This window comes from Panthera leo, chromosome C1, assembly GCF_018350215.1.
Source record: "Panthera leo isolate Ple1 chromosome C1, P.leo_Ple1_pat1.1, whole genome shotgun sequence".
In the NCBI taxonomy this organism is placed as follows: Eukaryota; Metazoa; Chordata; class Mammalia; order Carnivora; family Felidae; genus Panthera; species Panthera leo.
Window position 1 is genome coordinate 158,101,163 of NC_056686.1, and position 23,676 is coordinate 158,124,838.

General features: G+C 40.9%; 1 protein-coding gene across 1 annotated transcript in view; it reads left to right on the forward strand.

Moving 5' to 3' along the window:
- Window positions 1–23,676, forward strand: part of LOC122226222 (myosin-IIIb-like) — a 52,785-nt gene that overhangs the window by 15,792 nt on the left and 13,317 nt on the right. Inside the window, exons 2-6 of the mRNA XM_042949073.1 lie at window positions 1,826–2,009; window positions 2,732–2,866; window positions 13,740–13,844; window positions 14,089–14,188; window positions 17,181–17,257. Of these exons, the coding sequence (XP_042805007.1) occupies window positions 1,863–2,009; window positions 2,732–2,866; window positions 13,740–13,844; window positions 14,089–14,188; window positions 17,181–17,257 (564 nt within the window). The 5' untranslated portion in view covers window positions 1,826–1,862. The remainder of the gene's footprint in view (window positions 1–1,825; window positions 2,010–2,731; window positions 2,867–13,739; window positions 13,845–14,088; window positions 14,189–17,180; window positions 17,258–23,676) is intronic.

Sequence of the window (23,676 nt, forward strand, 5' to 3'; positions counted from 1 at the left end):
CTGCTGGCGGGGGAACGGGGACTACCCTGGCAAGTGTAAAGTAATTCCATCTAGGCTGATGGGCCAGATTCTTCTCTCTGGGAAACACATCTCTCCCCTCCTCACAACTCTCCCAAACCTGTCTGGCCTTGACCAGTAACCCTGGCTAGTCCAACGTTTTGCTGTTGTAGAGGCCAGGCCTGGAACAGTTCTCAAGGTGTTGAGAGGTTTTAGGGATCTCACAATAAGAAGCACTGAAACACACGGTGACATAGTTATTTTCTTGCTAATTCTTTTCAGGTCTTCTGATGACGTTAAAGGAGAACCTTGTGCTTGTCTTTAATTCCTTTCCAGCATTTGATGAGCTATCTCCCTTTTTTAGAAAGAAAGAGCATGGGGTAGCAGAATCTGGCTGAACTTTTGAATAGCTCTTTATTATTTCTAGCATAATTATCGTTTTGTGGTTAGTTTCAATATATGGCAGATGATACTGGTTTTGCATTTAGGGTAGAGATAAAAGTGCCTTTAAAAGATATTTACTAATATGAAAAAGCAAGTAATTTAAACATATTTAGTAAATAATAGCATAGGTAATGTACAGATGGCAAAAATAGTGAAGCATGTGGTGAGAAAGATTGATTTTGTTAAACACTGGGCAGGAGGAAAGGCTGGAGTTTATTCAAAACTTGAAACTAACCGATGAAAGGCAGGAGCTATTTGACCAGCCAGTCTTTTGGGGTCAGTGCCTCAGCCCAGGGTAAATATTGCCTGGGCTCTTGAGGTACTGATTGTAGGCTCCTTTGAAGCATGGTGTGCCTGCCAGGTGAACTCTGGAAAGACAGTTTCTTTCCAGCATCAACCCCACAGTCACTGGGATTTTATTTTGTTTTGGTAATGGTTTTCAGTATCTTTGAAATGCCCCCATCAGAAAGGTTAGGGATAAAAACTGGATTCTTGTGGCAGGTCAGAAAGCTGCACTGTGAGAGGATGCAGTATCGAAAATGATTAGAATTAGAAGTGCAGATTGGAATGCCCAAGATGAGGCAGAAGTGCTCAGCCTGGGTAGCTACCAGGCCCCTGTGTGGGGATTGGATGTCATGACTTTTGCTGTTGGAGTCTGGCCCCTCTGCTGGGATTAGAAGCAAACAGGTTTGGGACCCTTCATTAAGGAGCAACCGAACTTAAAGAGGATCAGTCTTGGGGACTTTATTTGCCTGTCAAGCTGTTGGTACTTAACTCCATAGGGCTGTGTTCTTAGCCTAAATAGGCTAAATAGGCAAAGTGAGTTTGCAGCTCCTGGTTAACTACTCAGTGTGATTCCCACACAGGGCTATTGCTGTATGGGTGGAGTCTGAGCTTGGCTAATCCTTGCAGGACCCAAGACCTGGGCAGCAATGCTGGACTTTGACTGATGCCTGGTAGGGGCACCAGGTCCTCCTTCCTAGTAGCCTACACTTTGCACATGGAGGTTGGAGACTGGTGTCCAGTGACCATCAACAACGAGGTCTGGTCATAGTTATAGAACCTGAGCACAAAGATCTTAGTCCTTTAGCTTTCAGACACTTCCCCTAGAGGTAGCCTAAAATGAGAACTGTCCAGTCGTGACCAGTTGTCCTCTTTGGCCCTCTTGCTTCTTCCTGTAGTGCTTATAGAATCTCCTCCTTTAGAATCATGTTGCCCACTCCTCCACTTTCTACCACCATTACTTAAGAAAACTTCAAATACCCTTTGTTTTTTTTTAAAAAAAATCTACTTAAAATAAAAGGGGAAAATAAAAAAGAAAAAAATACCTTAAGATTGCTAGTTAAGAAGTGCAACAGCACATAACTTTTTTTCTCGCCATCAGGAAACATCTGTATGGATTGTTTCATTACAACCCCACGATGCTTGGACTTGAATCGCTTCCAGATCCCACCGATACCTGGGAAATTATAGAGACCATAGGTAAAGGCACCTATGGCAAGGTCTACAAGGTAACTAACAAGAGAGATGGGAGCCTGGCTGCAGTAAAAATTTTGGATCCAATCAGTGTAAGTAATGGTAGTAAATTGCAACCACAATATAGTGTTTTATGCACATTGAGCATTCAGCTTCTTTTCCTGGTTCTAGGGATGATTTTCATGAAACCTGGCATGAAATCTCAGAATGAGTCATGATTTGTCAGCTCATCTGCATGAAGGGACTCCATTTGGAGTTAAAAATCTCCTTGAATTTCTGTTTCTTGTCCATTTTACTGTTGTTTTAGTTTTGACCCTCTGAGTTCATCAGTAGTTATTTTCTTGGAAAGAATAATGTATTTCACTCCTTTCTACAGAGGCTAGTCTCCTTGTAAGCTACAAAGATCTAGATTTGTGGTATTCATTCATCTTAGCCTGGCATCTTCTTCCAGAGCACTGAACACCGAGGTTATAATGCTGGAAGCTGTCTTGCACAGTGAGGTTATAGGTGTTCTATCCTGGGTTGGGTCCCTTCCAGCTACTTCTCCTTAACTGCTTTGAAAATTCAGACATTTAAAAATAAAAATAGATATTTATAGTAGTATTATTGAAGAAGAAAAGATATAATAAAGACATTTTATTGTTGTAATAATTAGAATGTTTTAATTGGGATCTGAATGTCCATTGTTAAGTATTTTCAAGATACAGTAATGATAACATTAAAAATATACAATATGCTTTATTAAGTGATATCATGCCTGTACCCACCCTGACACATTAGACTTAATCTGGCATGTATTTTTTACCCTGTGCAGGATATGGATGAAGAGATTGAGGCAGAATACAACATTTTGCAGTTTCTTCCTAATCATCCCAATGTTGTAAAGTTTTATGGGATGTTTTACAAACCGGATCACTGTGTGGGAGGACAGCTGTGGCTGGTCCTGGAGGTAAGAGGCCCCCGTTGGGTAACCATCCATTTAAACAGAGCACCAGGGACAAGCAGATGCAATGTTGCTTAAATAGTGTAAGATACACATGTGAGGAGTTGGTCCCTCCTGTGTGTCATAAGTACCTTACCAGATGTGGCGTTCTCCTCCGGAGTTCTTATAGGTAGGCTGTGTGCTGAAAATGTTCATGTTTCTCTGCTTCATGTTAACAATCTTTTCTTCTCCTACCGAGTGAATATAGGAGTGCAGCTAGAAAAGGTTATTTTCTTCCTTAAACTGGGAACATTTCGTAGAAAACACGTTCCAATTGATTGCAACTCATTTTCAAAAATTGCTAACCCAAGGTTTATTGGACTCATCAAGTTGGGATTAGTCCTTTCATATTCATTAATCTTCATCTTAGATCAGATTCCCTCAAAACAGACTGAGCATGATGTGTGGCAGGTTTACTGGAGAGTTCTTGCAGGAGCTAGACCCGGAAGGAAGTGAGGAGAGCAAGACTGGGTGAGGGAGACCTGGAATAGCAGTGCAGTTGCAACAGAGGTCTCTGCCCATCCTCTAGGAGTTAGAGAGCGTGGATGCTTTTGTAGAGCTGTCCTGGGTTGTACCTCTGCATCAGCCACTCACAGCTGTGTGCCACCCTGAAGGGGGTGTGGCCTTAGGGGAAGCAGTTCCCTGGAGCCAGGGGAAATTCCTAGTGAGTGGTGCTGTTGGGAACTGGGAGTAGCCAGTGTTCCTGGCAGCATTCCCTCTGAAGAAGAAATCTGAAAGGAGCACCACTGTATCCACTGTGATCCTGCCTTTTTTCTTCCTTATTAATGGTAATGAATGTGTGTATCTGGGTGTAAAAGAGTCAATTACCTACCATTCCATTCCTCATGAGACTAAAATAGCTAAGGTGTAATAATGATAACATATAAAGTTAGTAAATTAAGACAGGTCTGTCGCCTCATGCTCACTAGGCCCAGCCTGATTTGTTCTGGATTCTGCCCCTCTGAACCAGCAGATGCCCCGTGCCTGAGCTCCCATATGCAGTCCAGGAGCACGTGCACACATGTGAAAGCTTAAGAGAGAAGCACCAAGCAAGAAGAGGTCAGGCCTCAATTCATCATCTACCCTCTTGCCCGAATCTTTTGCCTGGCTGTGAGAGGGCCTGGGCATAGAACAATATATACTGGCTGCCATGGCAACTGTGTATGGAGAATTCATTTGTTATATTCAAATGGGGTAATCTGCAGGGACACCACTTTGTACATTTCTGTCGTATCAATTGCCTTCCTCAGAATATGACTATGTAAGTGGCTTTGGTTTTCAAAGATCATCTTTGTCTATTTAGTTGTCTGCTTGTCATATATCACGTTCTCATAGTATCATCTTTTGGATTTTATTATTCCCTACCCCTTCCCTGAAAACATATTTTATCCGGACAGTGAGCTCTAGAATAACATTAATTTTTTTTTAATTTTTTTTTAACGTTTATTTTTGAGACAGAGAGAGACAGAGCATGAACGGGGGACGGTCAGAGAGAGGGAGACACAGAATCTGAAACAGGCTCTAGGCTCTGAGCTGTCAGCACAGAGCCCGACGCGGGGCTCAAACTCCCGGACCACGAAATCATGACCTGAGCCGAAGTTGGCCGCTTAACCAACTGAGCCACCCAGGCGCCCCAACATTAATTTTTAAAATGCTGTTTTTCTTAGAACATGGAAAGTATTGTTTCTAGGGTGTCTGATTATATTCTTCTTCAGCTCTCTAAGATCTCCATGTCTTAAATCTCATTGCAATTTAATAATGGAAGTACAGTGACCAAGAAATCTTAGTTTCAGTTCATTTTCACCCCCTGACTGAAAAAGGCTGTATGTTCAGACATGGAGAACTGGAATTTCCAGGAATTTTCCAGGACTTTAAAAGAGGCCGCCCCTTGATGTGACCAGGCAGGCAGGTAGGCTTTTCAGGCCTGTGGCCACCTGGAGAATAAATGCTCTTCCTGATGAGGATATTGAACATCAGCCCCTCAGGCATGGCCACGGCAGCCAGAAAGGGCTGGGCATGGCCTTGAAAGACGAGAAGGAGCCCAGAACTATGAACTAAGCCTCATGCAAATGCTCCCCTGACAGGTGCTTGCTTTTTCAGGGTGACCACAGACAGGTAATGAAGTTGCCCCGTGATACTGAATTATTCATACACCAGCAATACAATATGCTGACATTTATGCTTTTTGCAAGTTGTTTTGGCCCATGCCAAAGTTGGTAGTATGGGGAACCAGATATCCTTAGTCTTTTTTGTCCCTGAATGGGCCATCTGTGTCAGGCTGCTGGGTGGTTGGGTGTGTCCAGTGCCTATAATATGCTTATAGAAAAAGGGACTCCTAGGCTTCTAGAACTGGCCTTGACCTTTCTTTAGGTCAGTCCCCTGGTATTCAGTTGAAGAGCAGAGGCCCAGGAAGGAGTGACATGGCAGAACTGGAGGGAGAACCACACTTGAGAACTTGTCTCCCGTTATGTGTTGCTGCTGCCTGTGGCACTGCCAGTCCTGGGAACATAGACTTGGCTTCTCTGGCTGGGAGCAAAACAGTTTCTGGACACACACACACACACACACACACAGCAGGAAGACCATGATGATCTACATAGCACCCTCATTATTTTGCTTTATCTGCAGTTTTTCAAGGCAAGCTTTAGGAGACTCACACAATAAACTTATGATCTGTTTAATATTGTTCATATTATGTATATTGAGATTAAATTTATGTTACTTTTGCTCTTTCCTTGCTGAATGAGATGAAAGGACCAGTGAGAAGCTACTCTATAGAGCAATTTGAGAGGACAGAAAAATGTTATTAATAGCCCCCTTAAATCATCACAACTCTGAAAACAAAAGCAAATAAAAATGTCATTGCTGAAATTCATTACTAATTGTTAGCAGAAAGTAAACCAAAGGTCTCTTTCATGACAGACACCTATTATATTAGAAAGGTGTGGAGAGAAAACACACATAATAACATTTTGGAAAATTTGTGAATAAGTTTTCATCGAAATGAATATTAAAATTTAAAACTCCGTAACTCCTATTATCTCTCACCTAAATGAAATATAATAAGAATTTAGACCTTTAAGAAAAACATGGTCGGGGCGCCTGGGTGGCTCAGTTGGTTAAGCATCTGATTGGGCTCAGGTCATGAATCTGCAGTTCATGGGTTCAAGCCCCATGTCGGGCTCTGTGCTGACAGCTCAGAGCCTGGAGTCTGCTTCAGATTCTGTGTGTCTCTCTCTGTAACCTCCCCTGCTCACCCTCTGTCTCTCTCTCTCAAAAGTGAATAAACGTTAAAAAAAAAATAATTAAAAAAAAAAAAAAAAGAAAAGCATGGTATTCAGAAAAAATACCTAGTATGTGCTAAGGCATAAACTATATTTTCTCTTTTTCCCTTTTAGCATAAAATGTTCAGCAGATAGAAACTGTTAATTTCAATATGAATCATGTGTTAAACTTAAAAGAAATGGTTTGGAGTTTAGTGCACATAAATGAGGCTGTAAAGTAAAATATTTATAAAACCGGATAAAATAATTAGCTTTTTAAAAAATTGTTTTATTTCATCGGAGATTTGTGTATAAGTTCAATAACTAAGCCAGGTTGGAGTGGGGGTGGGGAGGGAGACACCTGTGTCCAGTTTTTGCTTCTATTTAAGGCCCTAGAAAGTCCTGGATAGGCCTGAATTTCATTGCAAGTGTTATACTTTAAAGCTGTTCTCACCCACTGATATTGTGGCATGAATCAAGTTTATCATGTGAACGAACCAGGGTTGCAACAGGGCTCTGATGGGTTGGAACCTAAGACTGGTACTTTGGGTTGACCAGAGATGGTTAGCAAGCACTGCTTCAGACAGCAGCCTCTGGTGGGGTTCTAGAATGAGAGTCACTGGAGTGCTGGGCGTCAGAAGGAAGCTATAGGAACCCTGGGAGTGGAGAGGAATTTGCATCCTATGTACATGTACTGTCTGTGCTCAGAGAAAGCAAGGGAGAGTTTGAAGTGTGGCAGTGACCCTGTCCACCCTGGAGAGAGACAAGATGGAAGTAGGGAGTCTTGCGGCCCACCTGCCTCTCAGAGTGGGAGCATCTCTCCACTGTGACTGGAACTCTAGAGTTGCAAGTGACACAGTGTTCATTCTTCTTGGTGCAAGCCATTGGCTTCAGCTGGTGTCAGCAAAATAAACACAATCTGCCCCAACAGTGTGGAGGAAAAGTATGTTGTTCTGGACTTACTGAGAGATGGACGGTGTCCAACAGGGTGCTTCCTGAGGCATCTTATTCAGTAGTTTTGACAATTCTTATCTTTTGCTTTATGCCCTCTGTAGAGCCTAACACACCTGAAAGATAAAATCCACTGAACAAAAGGGCACCAAAGAGAAATTCCTCTGAATTCTGCAATCTGACTAGGTCAAATCAACATGCCAGTACAGAATCTAGTTGGAGCTTTGCAAGTTGGAGCTTTGACTAGAATAGAGGCCTGTTGATTGTACTGCATGGGCCATTCTTTAATAACATGGAGGAAAGTTGATGGCTTATTGAGCAAGGAACATTTTATTGCTTGAAATTATGGCCACCTTAGCAAGTGCACATACTGTGATTGAATCAATATTCAACGGTGTTTTGGAAAATAGATGTGGTACATAAATGATTTTTCTATTTTTCTTGGTTTGCAGCAAAATGCTCATTAAATTCTAGATGCATCCAGCTGCCACATTTCCTGAATGCTGAGGGCATAGGGAGGAAAGCAGGGATGGTGACACACCTCTGTGTTTGAATCTGATGGCTGGCAGAGTGGGTGGGAATGAAGGGCTGCAGGTGCCAACATTCAGGGGTGGGGCGGGAGGCACGGTTGCCTTCTTACAGTTCTAAGGGGATTATTTATTTAATGCAGGTAAATGTAATTCCTTGTCATGCTTTTAAAATATTCATTTCACTGAACATTTGTACTGGTAGGACAATTGTCAGTGTGTACCTGCTTTCCTTTTTTGTACCAGGTACCCACAGTCCTTTTTCTGTAACCCACAGGTTGCCCTTTAAAACTTTGCTGGGGAGCTTTTCAATTTCACAGGACAGCTTCCTCTTAAGGGGCCCTGAACAGTTTAATTGTATGTTTTTGTGAAGCACAGGAAGTCACACAGCTCTTAAACTCTGACATTTAGTGAACAAAAGGCACCTACCCAGTAAGATCCTTTTGTTGTTTTTAAATCCACAGCTCAGTTTTGATCCTGCTGACAAAATGGCTGCTCTTAATCTCTTCACAGGTTCTAGAGCTATGAAGAAAGTTTGTAAGTTGGCTACCTTTATAAAATATCGCTGAATAGGCTTCTGTTGCAAAAGTGGCCACTGTTAAAGTAGGGCAGGAGATACTAAAATGAGGTTTCAGGGAAAAATTCCAGGGTTGAGTTAGCTTGGATCATCACCCAGCATTTAATTAAATTTTCTCTCAGTAGAATTTTAATAGTGCACTTGCAATTCAACAAAGCATGTGCCTCCCTGAGACAGGGGCCAGGCTGAGGGGAGCTCTGATGAAGGGGTTATAGTACCTTGTACTCCTATTACTGCTTTGGCTTTAGAGGATCAAAGAACTTTATTGCTGTTTTCCTTAGTCTCACAAGATTCCTAGGCTCTCTTCTTTACTTTCTACATCCAGCTGGTCAGAAATTACAGCAGATTCTATCTCCTAAAAGCCTCCTGTATCTGCCCCTGAATCTTCATCCTCATGACTTTTGCTTTTTGACCTTGCCTTTCTTGATTGCTTCAACACCTCCTAGCAGGTGTTCAGTTTCTGATGTCTTCCTATTCTGTCTGCTCTCCAGTCTGCTGCCCTGGTCTTTGTAGAATACGAATCTGAACAGAGACCTCTTGCCTAAAACTTGCCATAGCTTACCATTCCTATCTAATGATCTATTATGGTGTTGTAATACATGTGTGTATAGTAATAAAGCCCATACTCCTTAGCAGGGCACACCTGTCATTTCTGCTCCCCACCTTCCTTCCCCATCTCCCTGCCCTAGGATTCTGGCACCCTTTGTTCTTTTTTTTTTTTTTTTTTTTTTTTTTTATTTTTTTATTTTTTATTTTTTAATATATGAAATTTACTGTCAAATTGGTTTCCATACAACACCCAGTGCTCATCCCAAAAGGTGGCACCCTTTGTTCTAATAGTAGCTCAGTATTTAGATGATAGATGATAGATGCCCTTCCCTTTCTTGTCCACCTGCTGTAAACTCATTTGTTCCTTTAAAGTCATTGTAAATGTTACATCCTCTGAGAAGATTTCCCCCGACTGTCTCCTCCTCACTCTATCTCAGAAGACGCCACCATTCCCTTTTTTGTGCCACCACACTCCCTTAAGCACACCCCTGCTTCCACATGCCATACCCTTATTACTCATGTGTCCATTACTGGTGGTGACCTCTTTGAGGGCAGGGACTATATTGTATTCATGAATGAGTAATGGGTCATAAGCTGGACAGTCACAAACTATTTAGAACAAAGAGGTAAATTTCTTTTCAATAACTGAACTCAACTTTGTTCTTGAGCCCCCAGCCTGCCTAGAGAAGACAACTGGTTTTAATTCATTCTGTTAAACTTAGTCCAATGGAGTGACTTCTTTGGAAAGGGGCAGATTCTGTTTATATCCCGTTTTCACAGTCTGGGTCAAAGCTTAATCGTTTGGGTAAGGACTTAAATTTTTTAGAGCCTCTTCTTTTCTTCTTCCTCTTCCCTTCTCCCTGGGTGGCACCTGGATCTGGGTACAGGAGATGCTCAGATAAAGCTATAACATTGAGGACAGGGGCCTTGAATTGTGTGGTGAACCCTAAGTCCCCGTACCGTCTGGCTTTGGTATCTCTCTATGTCCTTGGTCCCTGATACTCCTTCCTATTATGAGGTCCTCACTTTTTTTGTCCTTCTCATTCAGCCTCTAGTCTTGTCCCTGTCTCCAAATGGAGCATAAAGTTCTGAATCTTCTGCAAGTCATGAGTGGGCTGTAGGGAACTATCAAAATCCCAGCCTTGGTCAGCCTCACCTTGCCCTGCTGCCATTTCTGCTCAACATGGACACCTCTTTGTTGTCATGAAGCCTTATAGATTGAAAGATTTATAGAGTGAAAGAGGGTCATGAGAAATTAAAGTTTTATTACAGTTGTTTCCTTATTTAACCCCTCAAGAGGGAGCAATGTCACTCTAACCTTGTTCTCTCAAGCTCTCTAAGCTCTATGCCACCAACTTTAGAAGGGGTTTTCTTTTTCTTGAGAACTTCCCTTATGTCACGTCCTATGTTGTTCATGATCACCATTTGATTCTGTGGTCAGTTCTCCAGTATTTGTTCCTTGAAATGTAGAATCTAGTTTATTAAGTTCTGAAAATTATTTTTGTCTGGTGAAAGAAAGCTGAGCTTTTAAGACTATTATACAAATCATGGTACTAAAAATGCATTCATTGCCCAAAAGGATATTAGGTTGAATATTGAATGTTATTTGCCCTTTCAGGGTCACACAAAACATAGAATCAAAAGAATGAGGAATCCTTTGGAAACCATTATTACCCTGGTACTCAACGTTAGGGCCATCAGAGTGATCGGTGTTGACTGACAAGTTACACCTGACATTGGTAGAGAGTAGATTCCAAGGGAACTTCAGTTGCAAACCGATGGGACTTTTGTCACCTTCAGTGCATTTCACTGTTTTCAGGGTGCCTCCTAAATCGTTCCTGATAGTAAGTTTGTTGTAATTTTAAAGACTGCTAATTCTGTATTAGATTTTTAGTCATACTGTTGCTTATGAGCAATTTAAATGGTAAAAAATGGGCAGATTCAGTTCCAGGTAATTTTGATTGTTAATGTGTATGCAAGGTATCTGCCATATATGTAGCAGGGAATGATACACACGTAAAATAAAAACATCTACTCACCCTTTATTAAAACATTGCAGATATTCATAATTAGAGTAAAATAGATCCTCACGTATTATTATCTTGATAAAGAGTTGTCTTCTTTTTTCTTTTTTAATATATGAAATTTATTGTCAAATTGGTTTTCATACAACACCCAGTGCTCATCCCAAAAGATGCCCTCTTCAATACCCATCACCTACCCTCCTCTCCCTCCCACCCCCCATCAACCCTCAGCTTGCTCTCAGTTTTTAAGAGTCTCTTATGCTTTGGCTCTTGCCCACTCTAACCTCTTTTTTTTTTTTTTTCCTTCCCCTCCCCCATGGGTTTCTGTTAAGTTTCTCAGGATCCACATAAGAGTGAAACCATATGGTATCTGTCTTTCTCTGTATGGCTTATTTCACTTAGTAGCATCACACTCTCCAGTTCCATCCACGTTGCTACAAAGGGCCATATTTCATTCTTTCTCATTGCCACGTAGTACTCCATTGTGTACATAAACCACAATTTCTTTATCCATTCATCAGTTGATGGACATTTAGGCTCTTTCCATAATTTGGCTATTGTTGAAAGTGCTGCTATAAACATTGGGTGCAAGTGCCCCTATGCATCAGTACTCCTGTATCCCTTGGGTAAATTCCTAGCAGTGCTACTGCTGGTTCATAGGGTAGGTCTATTTTTAATTTTTTGAGGAACCTCCACACTGTTTTCCAGAGTGGCTGTACCAGTTTGCATTCCCACCAACAGTGTAAGAGGGTTCCCATTTCTCCACATCCTCTCCAGCATCTATAGTCTCCTGATTTGTTCACTTTGGCCACTCTGACTGGCGTGAGGTGACACCTGAGTGTGGTTTTGATTTGTATTTCCCTGATGAGGAGCGACGTTGAGCATCTTTTCATGTGCCTGTTGGCCATCCGATGTCTTCTTTAGAGAAGTGTCTATTCATGTTTTCTGCCCATTTCTTCACTGGGTTATTTGTTTTTCGGGTGTGGAGTTTGGTGAGCTCTTTATAGATTTTGGATACTAGCCCTTTGTCTGATGTGTCATTTGCAAATATCTTTTCCCATTCCGTTGGTTGCCTTTTAGTTTTGTTGATTGTTTCCTTTGCTGTGCAGAAGCTTTTTATCTTCATGAGGTCCCAATTGTTCATTTTTGCTTTTAATTCCCTTGCCTTTGGGGATGTGTCAAGTAAGAAATTGCTATGGCTGAGGTCAGAGAGGTCTTTTCCTGCTTTCTCCTCTACAGTTTTGATGGTTTCCTGTCTCACATTCAGGTCCTTTTTCCATTTTGAGTTTATTTTTGTGAATGGTGTGAGAAAGTGGTCTAGTTTCAATCTTCTGCATGTTGCTGTCCAGTTCTCCCAGCACCATTTGTTAAAGAGACTGTCTTTTTTCCATTGGATATTCTTTCCTGCTTTGTCAAAGATTAGTTGGCCATACGTCTGTGTGTCTAGTTCTGGGGTTTCTATTCTATTCCATTGGTCTATGTGTCTATTTTTGTGCCAATACCATGCTGTCTTGATGACGACAGCTTTGTAGTAGAGGCTCAAGTCTGGGATTGTGATGCCTCCTGCTTTGGTCTTCTTCTTCAAAATTACTTTGGCTATTTGGGGCCTTTTGTGTTTCCATATGAATTTTAGGATTGCTTGTTCTAGCTTCGTGAAGAATGCTGGTGCAATTTTGATTGGGATTGCATTGAATGTGTAGATAGCTTTGGGTAGTATTGACATTTTGACAATATTTATTCTTCCAATCCATGAGCATGGAATGTTTTTCCCTTTCTTTATATCTTCTTCAATTTCCTTCATAAGCTTTCTATAGTTTTCAGCATACAGATCTTTTACATCTTTGGTTAGATTAAGAGTTGTCTTCTTTTAGGAGAGGTGCTAATCTGTGCCCATTTATATTTCCTTGTTTACCAAAAGCCATTTGACTCAAGCAGCCACAACCCAGGGGACCCCTGTTCCCCCCACAATGTTCACTAGTTAAACCTTTCCCAAAATTTAGACAAAGTGCCCAGAGGAAACTTAGGTCTAAAGTGGGGTCTTAACCTTTGTAAGAGAAAGGATTGCTCTGAGAATCTGAAGAAAGCTCTGAATTTTCTCAGTAGAAAAAATGCAAGATGCATATACAACATGCATACCTACAATTTCAAGGTATTTCCATGTCCTGCTCACACCAATTAAGAACCTTTGATTTAAGACAGCATGTAGCAAGCCCAAACGTGTATATTGACCTCTACAGTTAGTAAAAATTATCCTTGAAAACCCTTACATTTCCATGAAAGTATAGTATGCCTGGTTCATGTGCTCTCAAATCTCAGTAATATATAATACATAACAAAGAGCAAATATGCAAGATTTACTTTTATAGTATTTTTAATTACAGAAAAAAAAGAAGGGCATAAAGTTGCTGAACACCCAGGGTGGAATACGAGAAGGTTAAATGCTCATATGAGGCAACTCCATTCCATAAATTTGACATGCAATGGCAACTCTGGAAAGAGCTGCTTGGTTGGGCTTCTGATGCCTGCAGTGCTAGCCCTGGAGACAGGAAGGTTTGAATTGAGATTTATTTCCTCCCAGTAGCAACGGCATCCATCTTTACCTCTTCCCATCTTTTCTTATCTTTAAAATGCATATGTTTTTATTTTTTTTAAATAGGCAATATTCATGTAAAATTAAAAGTATCCAATAAGTCACCATGATTACTCATATGCCTTCTCTTTCAAATGTCTAAGTAACTTGTACTTTTATATTTCACTTGACAATCAACTTTTTAGACATGTACTTTGTGTAATCTAAATCTGAAGTTTAATTATTCTGACCTGGAGTTTTGTGATCTGTAAATTTACTACATCAGGTCAATAATTAGTGAGCTTTTCTTCTTAACGTCTTTTTCTTTTTCTTTTGTATGTGCTCTGCTGTCTCTCTCTCCTCGGCACTCCCTCTTGCAGTTGTGTAATGGGGGCTCAGTCACCGAGCTTGTCAAAGGTCTACTCAGGTGCGGCCAGCGGTTGGATGAAGCAATGATCTCATACATCTTATATGGGGCCCTCTTGGTAAGAATGTCCATCAAGCTGGGGATGACGTCAGAGGGGGCAATTTGTAATCTATCGGGATCACCATTGCATATTAACAAGTGGAAATGGCCCTATAATATACAAGGTGCATAACAGCAAGGAGGTGTAACCAAATGTGGACTTTGATTGGATTTTTAATAGTAGGGTAAAAATTGTCTTAAATAACCATTCAAATTTACCCTTTCTCTTTCCTGTTGTTTGGTCGTGGTGGGATGCCATGCAGGGCCTTCAGCATTTGCACAATAACCGAATCATCCACCGTGACGTCAAGGGGAATAACATTCTTCTGACAACAGAAGGAGGAGTTAAGCTCGTTGACTTTGGTAATGACTGCTTGTCGTTTGTTTTCTTGATGTGTGCAGTTTAGCCCAAGGTGACAATTTATTGGAATCTCAGAAGACTGGGGCCTCTCTGCTATCCATAGGCTGAGGGACTTTTCCAGTCAAACACAGACTGGAGAGTGGGGGGGTTACCAGATGGATCACCCTAGGAGATGCTGTTTGTTAATCTATTTTCAGCTTTAGAAGCAGTTTTATTAAAGATAGAAAATAAAAGTGTTTTAAAAGAAAAATTTGATAGAAAAACTTTTTGGTTTTCTGGGAAGAATTTTGCATCTCAGGGCAATTGTCTATAATTTACATTTCGTCATTTCTTCTTTTGCATATGAAAAGAGAAAGCAGTTTGGTCTTTCAAATGACTTTTTCTAGCCTCAGGCACACTTATTCCCAGTGAGCAGAAGGTAAAATAGTCCTTTGGGTCTGGGAGCTAACATCCCTCTAAATTGTGATTATTGCTGCTACATGTGAGGCTGGTTGAACTGGAAACATTAAGAGGAAATGGAAATGTGAGAGGAAATGCAGAGCAATATCACCTAAGGCCAGAGACCTATTAAAATCTCCTTGCAACACTCATGTATTGATAGTCACAAACCATCAAACCATTTGGTTTTCCTTTTTAAGTTTATTGAATGGTTTAATCTTCTAAATGTGTTCAACAACAGTTAGTACTTCAGTATGATTATTACAAATAATGAGAAAACATTTACAGAAGCACTTTTTAAAATGTTCTTTATCAAAGTCAACAAAGTAGGAGAAAAGATTGATGATTTTGAATATGCATTATATTTTTGTTAAGTAGGAATTCAGTGTTAAAATGTGAATGATTAGCTCAGAAGAAATTTCTCAAAAATAAATGGAGTTACTTTAGGTGTATTGATCTATTTACTAAAAGAACAACAAGCAAAGAAAAACAGCAAAGGGGCACTTTGTTCAAGTCTTATGCTCCTCTTTCTGAATAAGGAATGGTGTAACCTTATGAATGTCCTATGGATAACATCAGAGATGCATTTTACACATAATCCCAAGGGCAGTGAATGTATTGTGAGGGAAAGAGCCTAGAAAGATGAGGATGGGGATTAATGCTGATTTATCTGCTTACCAGTTTTGTGATTTGAAATGAGTCTCCTATCTTGCCAATAGAAGGTTCCTAAACTTCCAGTTGCTGGAAAAGGAATTTCTAGCAATTAAAAACAGAAAAGTTTAGTTTTTTCTTTAAAGCAAAATCACAGTAGAGAACTTGGCAAAATAACAAATTATCCATGGTCAATAGAGTTTAGAGAGCCCTCTTTTGATTTCTAATAAAGAGAATGCAAGCATCCAGTACAACAACCACCCACCCAGAGCAAGGCATGAGTCCTTGGCAAATCTGTGCCTGATTCAGGTTTTTAAGTTCTCATCACCAACAAGCATTAATGACAATGTTTGTCATTATGTTAAGGGCTGCATTAGATTTCTTTTATTTTTTAATTAAAGATTTATTTTTTTTTAAGCTTATTTATTTATTTTGAGAGAGAAAGAGAGAGAGCATGAGTCAGAGAGGGGCGGAGAGAAAGGGAGAGAGAGAGAATCCCAAGCAGACTCCATGCTGACAGGCTTGACCTCATGAACTGTGAGATCGTGACCTGAGCTGAAACCAAGAGTTGGATGCTTAACTAACTGAGCCACCCAGGCACCCCTACATTAGATTTCTGCTTGGTATAAAAGAATACCTTATATTTGTAAAATACTGTACAATTTATAAAATATTTCACATTTATTTTCGTATTTGATCTTTAAGAAGAACCCTTATGGAAGCGCCTCGGTAACTCAGTTGGTTAAGCGTCTGACTCTTGACTTCAGCTCAGGTCATGATCTCATGATTCATGAGTTTGAGCCCCACATTGGGCTCAGTACTGGCAGTGTGGAGCCTGCCGGGGATTCTGTCTCCTTGTTGCTGTCCCTCCCCTGCTTGCTCTCTGTCTTTCTCTCAAATAAAAACAAACTTTAAAAATTTATTTAAAAAAGAAGAAGAAGAAGAACCCTGGCATTAGGTGTGACAGGTATCATTATCTCCAGTTTGAGGATAAGAAAATTGAGGCTCAGAGTGAGGGAGTCTGTTTGAGGTCATACAATTAGGAAAAGGCATAATTGGGATGGAAAACAAGTCTTCTGACTACTAATCCAACACATCTGTGCTTCTACTTCACTCCCTTTTGTATAGAGAAGAGAGCTGTCTGAAGACTAAAATAGATAAAATACATTGGAATTACATTAAAATTCAGGTCCTCAGCACTGAGTCCTAGATAATAATATTATTAGTCAACTTTTTTTTCCATTTGACATGGTTGTCTTGCCAGGTTTCCAGGCTTCTAGGTAAGATAAGGGACTAAAAAGTTTTTATGTCTATACTGATACTCTATTATAGATAATACATGCCAATTTTCTTCCTCTGTAAAAAGAAGCACCACTTTAAGAAAGAAATCACCTGGAGTATTTTGGAAATGTAATAGGAAGATATTTTGGGTTTAGTTCTTGATATTTTCTTTTGATTCCAATTTTACAGCACTATAGATAGGAATATTCATTAGGAAAACAAACTATTCTAGTGGTTTGGGTAGAGTGGTAAATGCTTCCACACGATGGTTGGCAAAGTACGGTGTCTCAGCTGAATCTGATCTGCCTCCTGTTGTATGACATGTGAGAGAAGAATGACTTATACATTTTTAAATGAGGGAAAAAAATGAAAAGAATATTTTATGACGTGAAAATTATATGCATCCATAAATAAATTTTTATGGCAACACAGCTGTACTTATTTGTTTCTGTGTTGTCTGTGGCTGCTTTTTGCTCTCCACAGGCAGGGTTGAGTAGTTCTGACGGAGACCATGTAGCTCGCAAAACCTATCGACTCTCTGACCATTTATGGAAAAAGTTTGCCAGCCTCTGGTCTAGCATCATCCTCTGCTCACTGATGAATTACGATACCCTTATCTTATAGGTGTCTCAGCTCAGCTCACCAGTACACGTCTACGGAGAAACACATCTGTTGGCACCCCGTTCTGGATGGCCCCTGAGGTAATCAGAAGGCACTTATTTGTGTTTGTTGAGTACCTTGATACTGTGCCTTTTTATGGGAAAGTCATATACTTCACAAAATTTTCAGAACTGTAAGTTCTGCTTTGGTCAGTGTTAATGATGACACATAATCTCAAAAACGCAGGATTTAGTCACAGCTAACCCATAGGGTACCTTCATGCAATTAGAAAAAGGTATTCCCCCCAGAAGATGCAGCCCTTTCCAAGGGTCATGGCTTGGCAAGTTTACCCAGCCTTTGTGTAAATTAGAAAAAGTTGCCTTCCCTGGATAGATGCAGCCCCACAAACACATGGCTTATTGATAAAGAGAAAGATTTCAGCTCCAAATGGATTACAGCAGCATATACAGAAGAAGTCCTGGTTGTTTTTTGCTACCAGGTACATAGTAACTTCTCTTGTGTACTTTTTTGGCTCTCTAGCAAAACCTGGGATTTGATCCTAATTTGGTTCTGGCATCATCACAGAACCCTCTGTGAGATGATGCATGTAGAAGTTTGGGGAATTTTCCAACTAGATAAGGCATACCCTGAAATACTGATACAGCTTTGCTTGCCAGGTCAGCATTTAATTCCACCATACTGAGGCCTGTGCCTTGAGCCGGTCTCTGGGATTAAGCAAATGGGTGCTTTTAATAAGAGGACTCAGGCAGTCATCTCGTTAGAGGTCTTTCTATCTATTCTGTCCCCATGGCTGTCTTTCCTCTGTGTGACTGTACGGGAGGTCTCCTAACACAGTAATCAGTTCACATCAATATGCTCATAGTTTTTCAGTGGCTCGCCATTGTCTATGGTCCTCTCTTTCATACTTGGGTAATGGACAGGCTCATTTTAGAGAAAAAGAAAACGCCTGCAGATTCCAGGGTTTACTTAAATCTTAAATGTTTCTTAAGTAGGATTTAAAAAACATGAAACTAGATATAAACTCCTTACTGCTTATATTTATAGAGCTATGAACCTAAAAGGAAAAAATGTGTTATAAAAAAACTACAAAGCCAATATCATTCAAATAAGTACCTTTAATTTAATGAGACAAATGACACTGTTTTGTGAAACTCAGTTGTCCTTTGCAGTGTAAGTATGTTTCAGAGTGTGATAGTACAAATTACTTTGAGTTATTTTGTCATACTTAGTACTGTACCACGTGGTGGCCCACCACTTTACTCTATTTCAGCTAGGGTGATCTTTGTTCAAACGGCATCTCCTTTGGTCTCTAACTGGTACATGTCTCTTGGCTTATGCCAACTTAATAATAAACATAAATACAGGCACTGAAATTGTGAGGCAAATGGTCATCCATATTTGGAATATGTTTTTATCACTGTTCTCTGATTTTATTACTAATAAAGTCATCACTGCAGCAGAAACAAAAACATAAGAATTTTCATAGGGACCTTGTGAAGCCTACTTTGAGTAACACTGCAGGACAGAGTCAAAACTCCTTTGGATGGTAAACAAAGCCCTTCATATTCTAGCCCCTGTCTACCTGTCCAGTCTCATCTCAAGTTACTGTTCCCCAATTTACTTGTTCTTAAGCCTCAACAGTAGTGAACAGGTTCATCCCAAATCCATCTTGACCCTTCTACGCATTGCTATATCTTCTGGAGTAGGCCTCAGACCCCTGAAACATTCCTTCTCAGTCTTCAAGTCTCAGCTCAAATGCATCTCTATCCCCTAAGAAACCTTCCCTAATGCATGGCTGACACTGAGGCTCCTATCCCTAAGTTTCCACTGCAACCTTTTAGTCTCCATTAGTACACCATGATCATCCCATTGTAATTGTTGGTAGGGTCTTAGGATGTCTAGCTCTCAGCATGGTGCTTGATACAGAGTAGGTGCTCATAAGCCTCTATTGGATGAATGAATCCATTGGTTAAAAAAAGCCAAAGGAGCAGATGAAATTGGAGGGTAGTTTGAGGAGGCTTTACAACTAGTATTAAAAAATTTCTCTGTAGATTTTGATTGATCTGTTATTGAAGGAAAGCATAACTGAGGCCACTCAACTCACATTTAGGGTGGCATAACACAGAAGATGTTGTTCTTGTTCTAACAGCAAGCTGGTGTTCTTAGAATCACACAATGTAAATAAGAGAAGCCTGCCTTTGGCTTCATACGTTTCTTATGAGGTGTTTGTGGCTTCTCAGTTTTAGCCACGTTGAATAAAATATGTGGACTTTTTCTGTAAGGGGCAGTTTTGTGGTCTGTGGTGAGCTTCTATTGCCCAGATTGTCTGGAGCTGGTTGTGTTATCAGCAGGGAAAAGCCAGTGTCCCATCTTACCTGCTGTAGTGGTCAAGTTGAGGAGTACGCAGATTGCGGTGTGGAAACCTCGACAGTGCCTTTCAGGAGCAAGTGCCCAATTGCTCGTGCATGCCTCAAAGACTCTCTCAGGATGTGTGCTGGTGCCCAGTATGCTCTGAGTTCTAGGCTGCAGTTCTTGGGATTCAAGCCTGCACAATCCTCACATTTTTATTTTCTTATTTTTTTTTTGAAGTATATTTATTTTTATTGACAGAAAGAGTGAGCAGAGAAGGGCAGACAGAGAGGGAGAGAGAGAATCCTAAGCAGGCTCTGTACTGTCATTGCGGAGTGTGACGTGGAGCCTGGTCTCACGTGACATGGGGCTCAAAATCACAAATCATCAGATCATGACCTGAGCCAAAACCAAGAGTCGGAGGCTTAACCAACTGAGCCACCTAGGCAACCCCTATCACATTTTTTTTTTTCTAAATGGAGAATTACTTTTTCCAACAAGGCTTCTTTTTGCTTCCTATTTCTCCCTAAATATGTCCACAGGAACAGTCTTCCATTAGTCAGTTCAATTCCACAAATGTGTGCTCTCCCTGGTGAGCAAGGCTTTGGGTCAAGAGCAGTCCTTGGAAGTATAATCAGTAGTGGTTGAAATGAACATTGTCTTCAAGTGATGGCCTGCATAGCATATTGATCTTAATATACATTTACTTCTCTAGTGTGAATAAGTGGTGTTTAGATTAAATATGGCGGGGCGCCTGGGTGGCTCAGTCGGTTAAGCGTCCGACTTCAGCTCAGGTCACGATCTCACGGTCCGTGAGTTCGAGCCCCGCGTCGGGCTCTGGGCTGATGGCTCGGAGCCTGGAGCCTGCTTCCGATTCTGTGTCTCCCTCTCTCTCTGCCCCTCCCCCATTCATGCTCTGTCTCTCTCTGTCTCAAAAATAAATAAAACGTTAAAAAAAATTTAGATTAAATATGGCAACAATGTATGCAATGCCAATACCAGGGGAATGAAATAATTGCAGGTGACCAGTGCTTTTATTTTGCAAATGCAGCTGAAAGATCCTTGATCCTGTTTAATTCTGAGAAATGGAACCGACTTATTCTTTTCCCAATTTTGTTTCCATTTTTATTTCACCAGCTTGAGTAACTTCAATATTTAATTCTAATAGGCTGTACTACAAACCAGGTAGCTAATGGAATGTGACCATACCACAACCAAATGTTGATGAGCAGTCCAAACGCATAGTTCACTGGGACAGCTCAAAGTTGTAGTGTGAACTGACTCTTACGTTGTCAACACTCTCCACTTATTTCCTCTCACTGTCTCATTTGGATACTACTAAAGTTGAAAAATACTGGGTAAAAGCGGTATCAACTCAGCCATATAGAATAAGAAAAATTCTAGGGAGTGCTCTTAGGGTGATAGTACTTGGAAGCAATGCTCCTGGGGAAATACTGCCTAGCATAGTAAAAGGGTTAATCTGAAAGTGAAGATCAAAAAAATAAATCAATAAAAGTCAAGATCAGTACAATTTTTTATAAACTGAGTATATTGGTAACGTACTACGACCCAGGGAAGGCAAGAGGTAGGTGGTTGCAGAGTGTGTTGGTTCAGCAGCTCAGTAAAGCCATCAAAATCCAGGATGTGACTGTTGCAAGCTGCATGGCTTCACTGTTGGGGACTGTCTTGGGGGCAGTCGTGACAACATTGCCTGTGAGTATCTGAGGGACAGTAGTAGCTCCAGCATTCCAGTAGCCACCAGTGAAAGTACCCTTGGTACAAATAGACACCCCCCTTTACTTCCATGAGGCTGATCATGTGGTCAGCCAAGAAGTTAAAGAGGGTTCTTCTCCTGTCCTGGAGTCAAAGACTGTCCACTCCATACTAGTTTTCTAGGACTGCCATAACAAAGTAGTACCAACTTGGCTTAAAACAACAGAAAATTATTATCTCCTCGTTCTGGAGGCTAGAAGTCCAAAATCAGGGTGTCAGCAGGGCTGTGCTCCCTCTGAAGCCTCCAAGATCCTTTCTGGCTTCTTCTTAGCTTCTAGCAGTTTGCTGGCAATCTTTGGTATTCTTTGGCCTGTGGCTACATAACTCTAATATCTGCCTTTGTAGTCACATGGCACTCTCTTTGTCTGTCTCTGCCTTAACATGGCCATCTTCTTATAAGGTCACCAGTCATATTGTATTAGGGGCTCACCCTACTCCAGTATGACCTCATCTTAACTAATTACATCTGTAGCAACTATTTTCAAGTAAGTTTTCATTCTGAGGTTCTGAGGGTTAGCACTTTAAAATGTTTTTTTTTGGAAACACAATTCAACCCATAACAGCCCTCCAAATACTTAGCACCCCTGCTTTGTAGTAATTCAAATTTCCAGGGGAATCAGTCAGTCATTTGGAACCTACAGGTCAGGTTTGCATGTTACAGGTATTAGCTTAGAGAGTTCAGCTTTGACTGTCTACACATGCACGCATGAGTGTGCACACACATACATACTGTTCTCTCTCAGCCTCAGGTGTTTAAGGCAAACATCGTTCTTACTGGATGTACTAAGCATAACATATTGCCTTCCCACATGGGGGCTTAATACCTTCAGAATTTTGTTCTGTCCTACCTGATCTCTGGCCAAGAATTTTATCTCCTGAGATGTTTGGCTCTGGTGACCTCCCTCAACCCTCTGTATACGTTGAGCCTCTGGTCTCCCTGATTCTTACTTTAGCCTATATCTTAGACATGTATATTTTTTTAATGCAGTCTTCCCATTAGCTATGTTTATTGTCTCTTTTCTCCTCTACTGTCTCCTGACAGCCAATTTCTTATAATAAATAATATGCATAATAGTGTTGCACATTTGCATAGAACTTTCACAGATATATTTTTTTTAATGTTTATTTATTTTTGAGAGAGAGAGACAGAGTGTGAGTGGGGGAGGGCAGAGAGAGAGGGAGACACAGAATTCGAAGCAGGCTCCAGGCTCTGAGCTGTCAGCACAGAGCCTGACGCACAGCTCGAACTTGTGAACTTTGAGATCATGACCAGAGCTGAAGTCGGACGTCTAACTGACTGGGCCACCCAGGTGCCCCTACAAATATATTTTTTTAGTGCTCACACCTACCTGTGAGGATGCCAGTTAGGCATGATTATATTGCCTTTATATGTAAGAATCCAAGCCTCTGCCAGGCTGTGTTCCCAGGGACACTGAGTAGGTAGGTGAGTAACAGTGACCAGAATCTATCTGTGTGTTTGACTCACTGAACTGGAACCCATGCCCATTGTCAGGATTGGTATTGCTCAGCTAGTGTTTGCATCATATACTTGCCTGGTAATATCCTGGGCTATAGCAAAAAGGGACACAAGCCTACTTTATGTTTATTTATGATGATGGTGGAGGGGGGTGGTTGGGGGAACTGATCCTCCGTCTTCCTTTCCCACCATCACACATAGCAAAGAATTAAACTGAAGGTTGTAAATGACCGAAACTAAAGAAAAAGGACCAAAGTTGTCATTATTGTTTTTATGGGGGACATTTGTGGACTGTGTTAAAATTATGCCTTATAGTAACTGGTATGCATAGGTGTGGCGTGCTGATTAGGAAATTTTTGAAAGACTTCCATTCTGGATGGTAAGTGGTTGGCATCCAGGGCCCCTTGAGTGCTCCTCGGCCACCAGAGGTGCCCATCTCTTTCCCTGGGAGCTCAGATCTCCTAATGGTCTAACACCTGCAGGTAATGTCTGGCAAGCAGGGACCTCAAGGAAGAGCTCCAGCTGAATGTCAGACAGTTTGAATATTGTACCTGCTAAACATGCATATGGTGGGAAGGAAACTTTCACTTGCTGAGGACCCATCAATGTATCAGGAACTAGGATAGGGATATTTAACACATTATTTTATTTGATTCTATATTAGACATTATTTTCTCCATTTTACCACTGAGGAAAGTAAGGCTCAAAGAAGTGTATAGGAGATGTCAGGCCCAAATTCACATACCTAGTAAGTAGAGGAATGGTTTGGCTTTTCCGAGAGCATGGGCAGGCAAGTCCCATTTGACAGATGAGGAAACTAAGGCAGGGAGAGGCTATTCTCTGTGATAGTTCAGATAGTTCAGTCTTGGTTCTAGAATTCAGGTTTCCTAGCCCACCAGC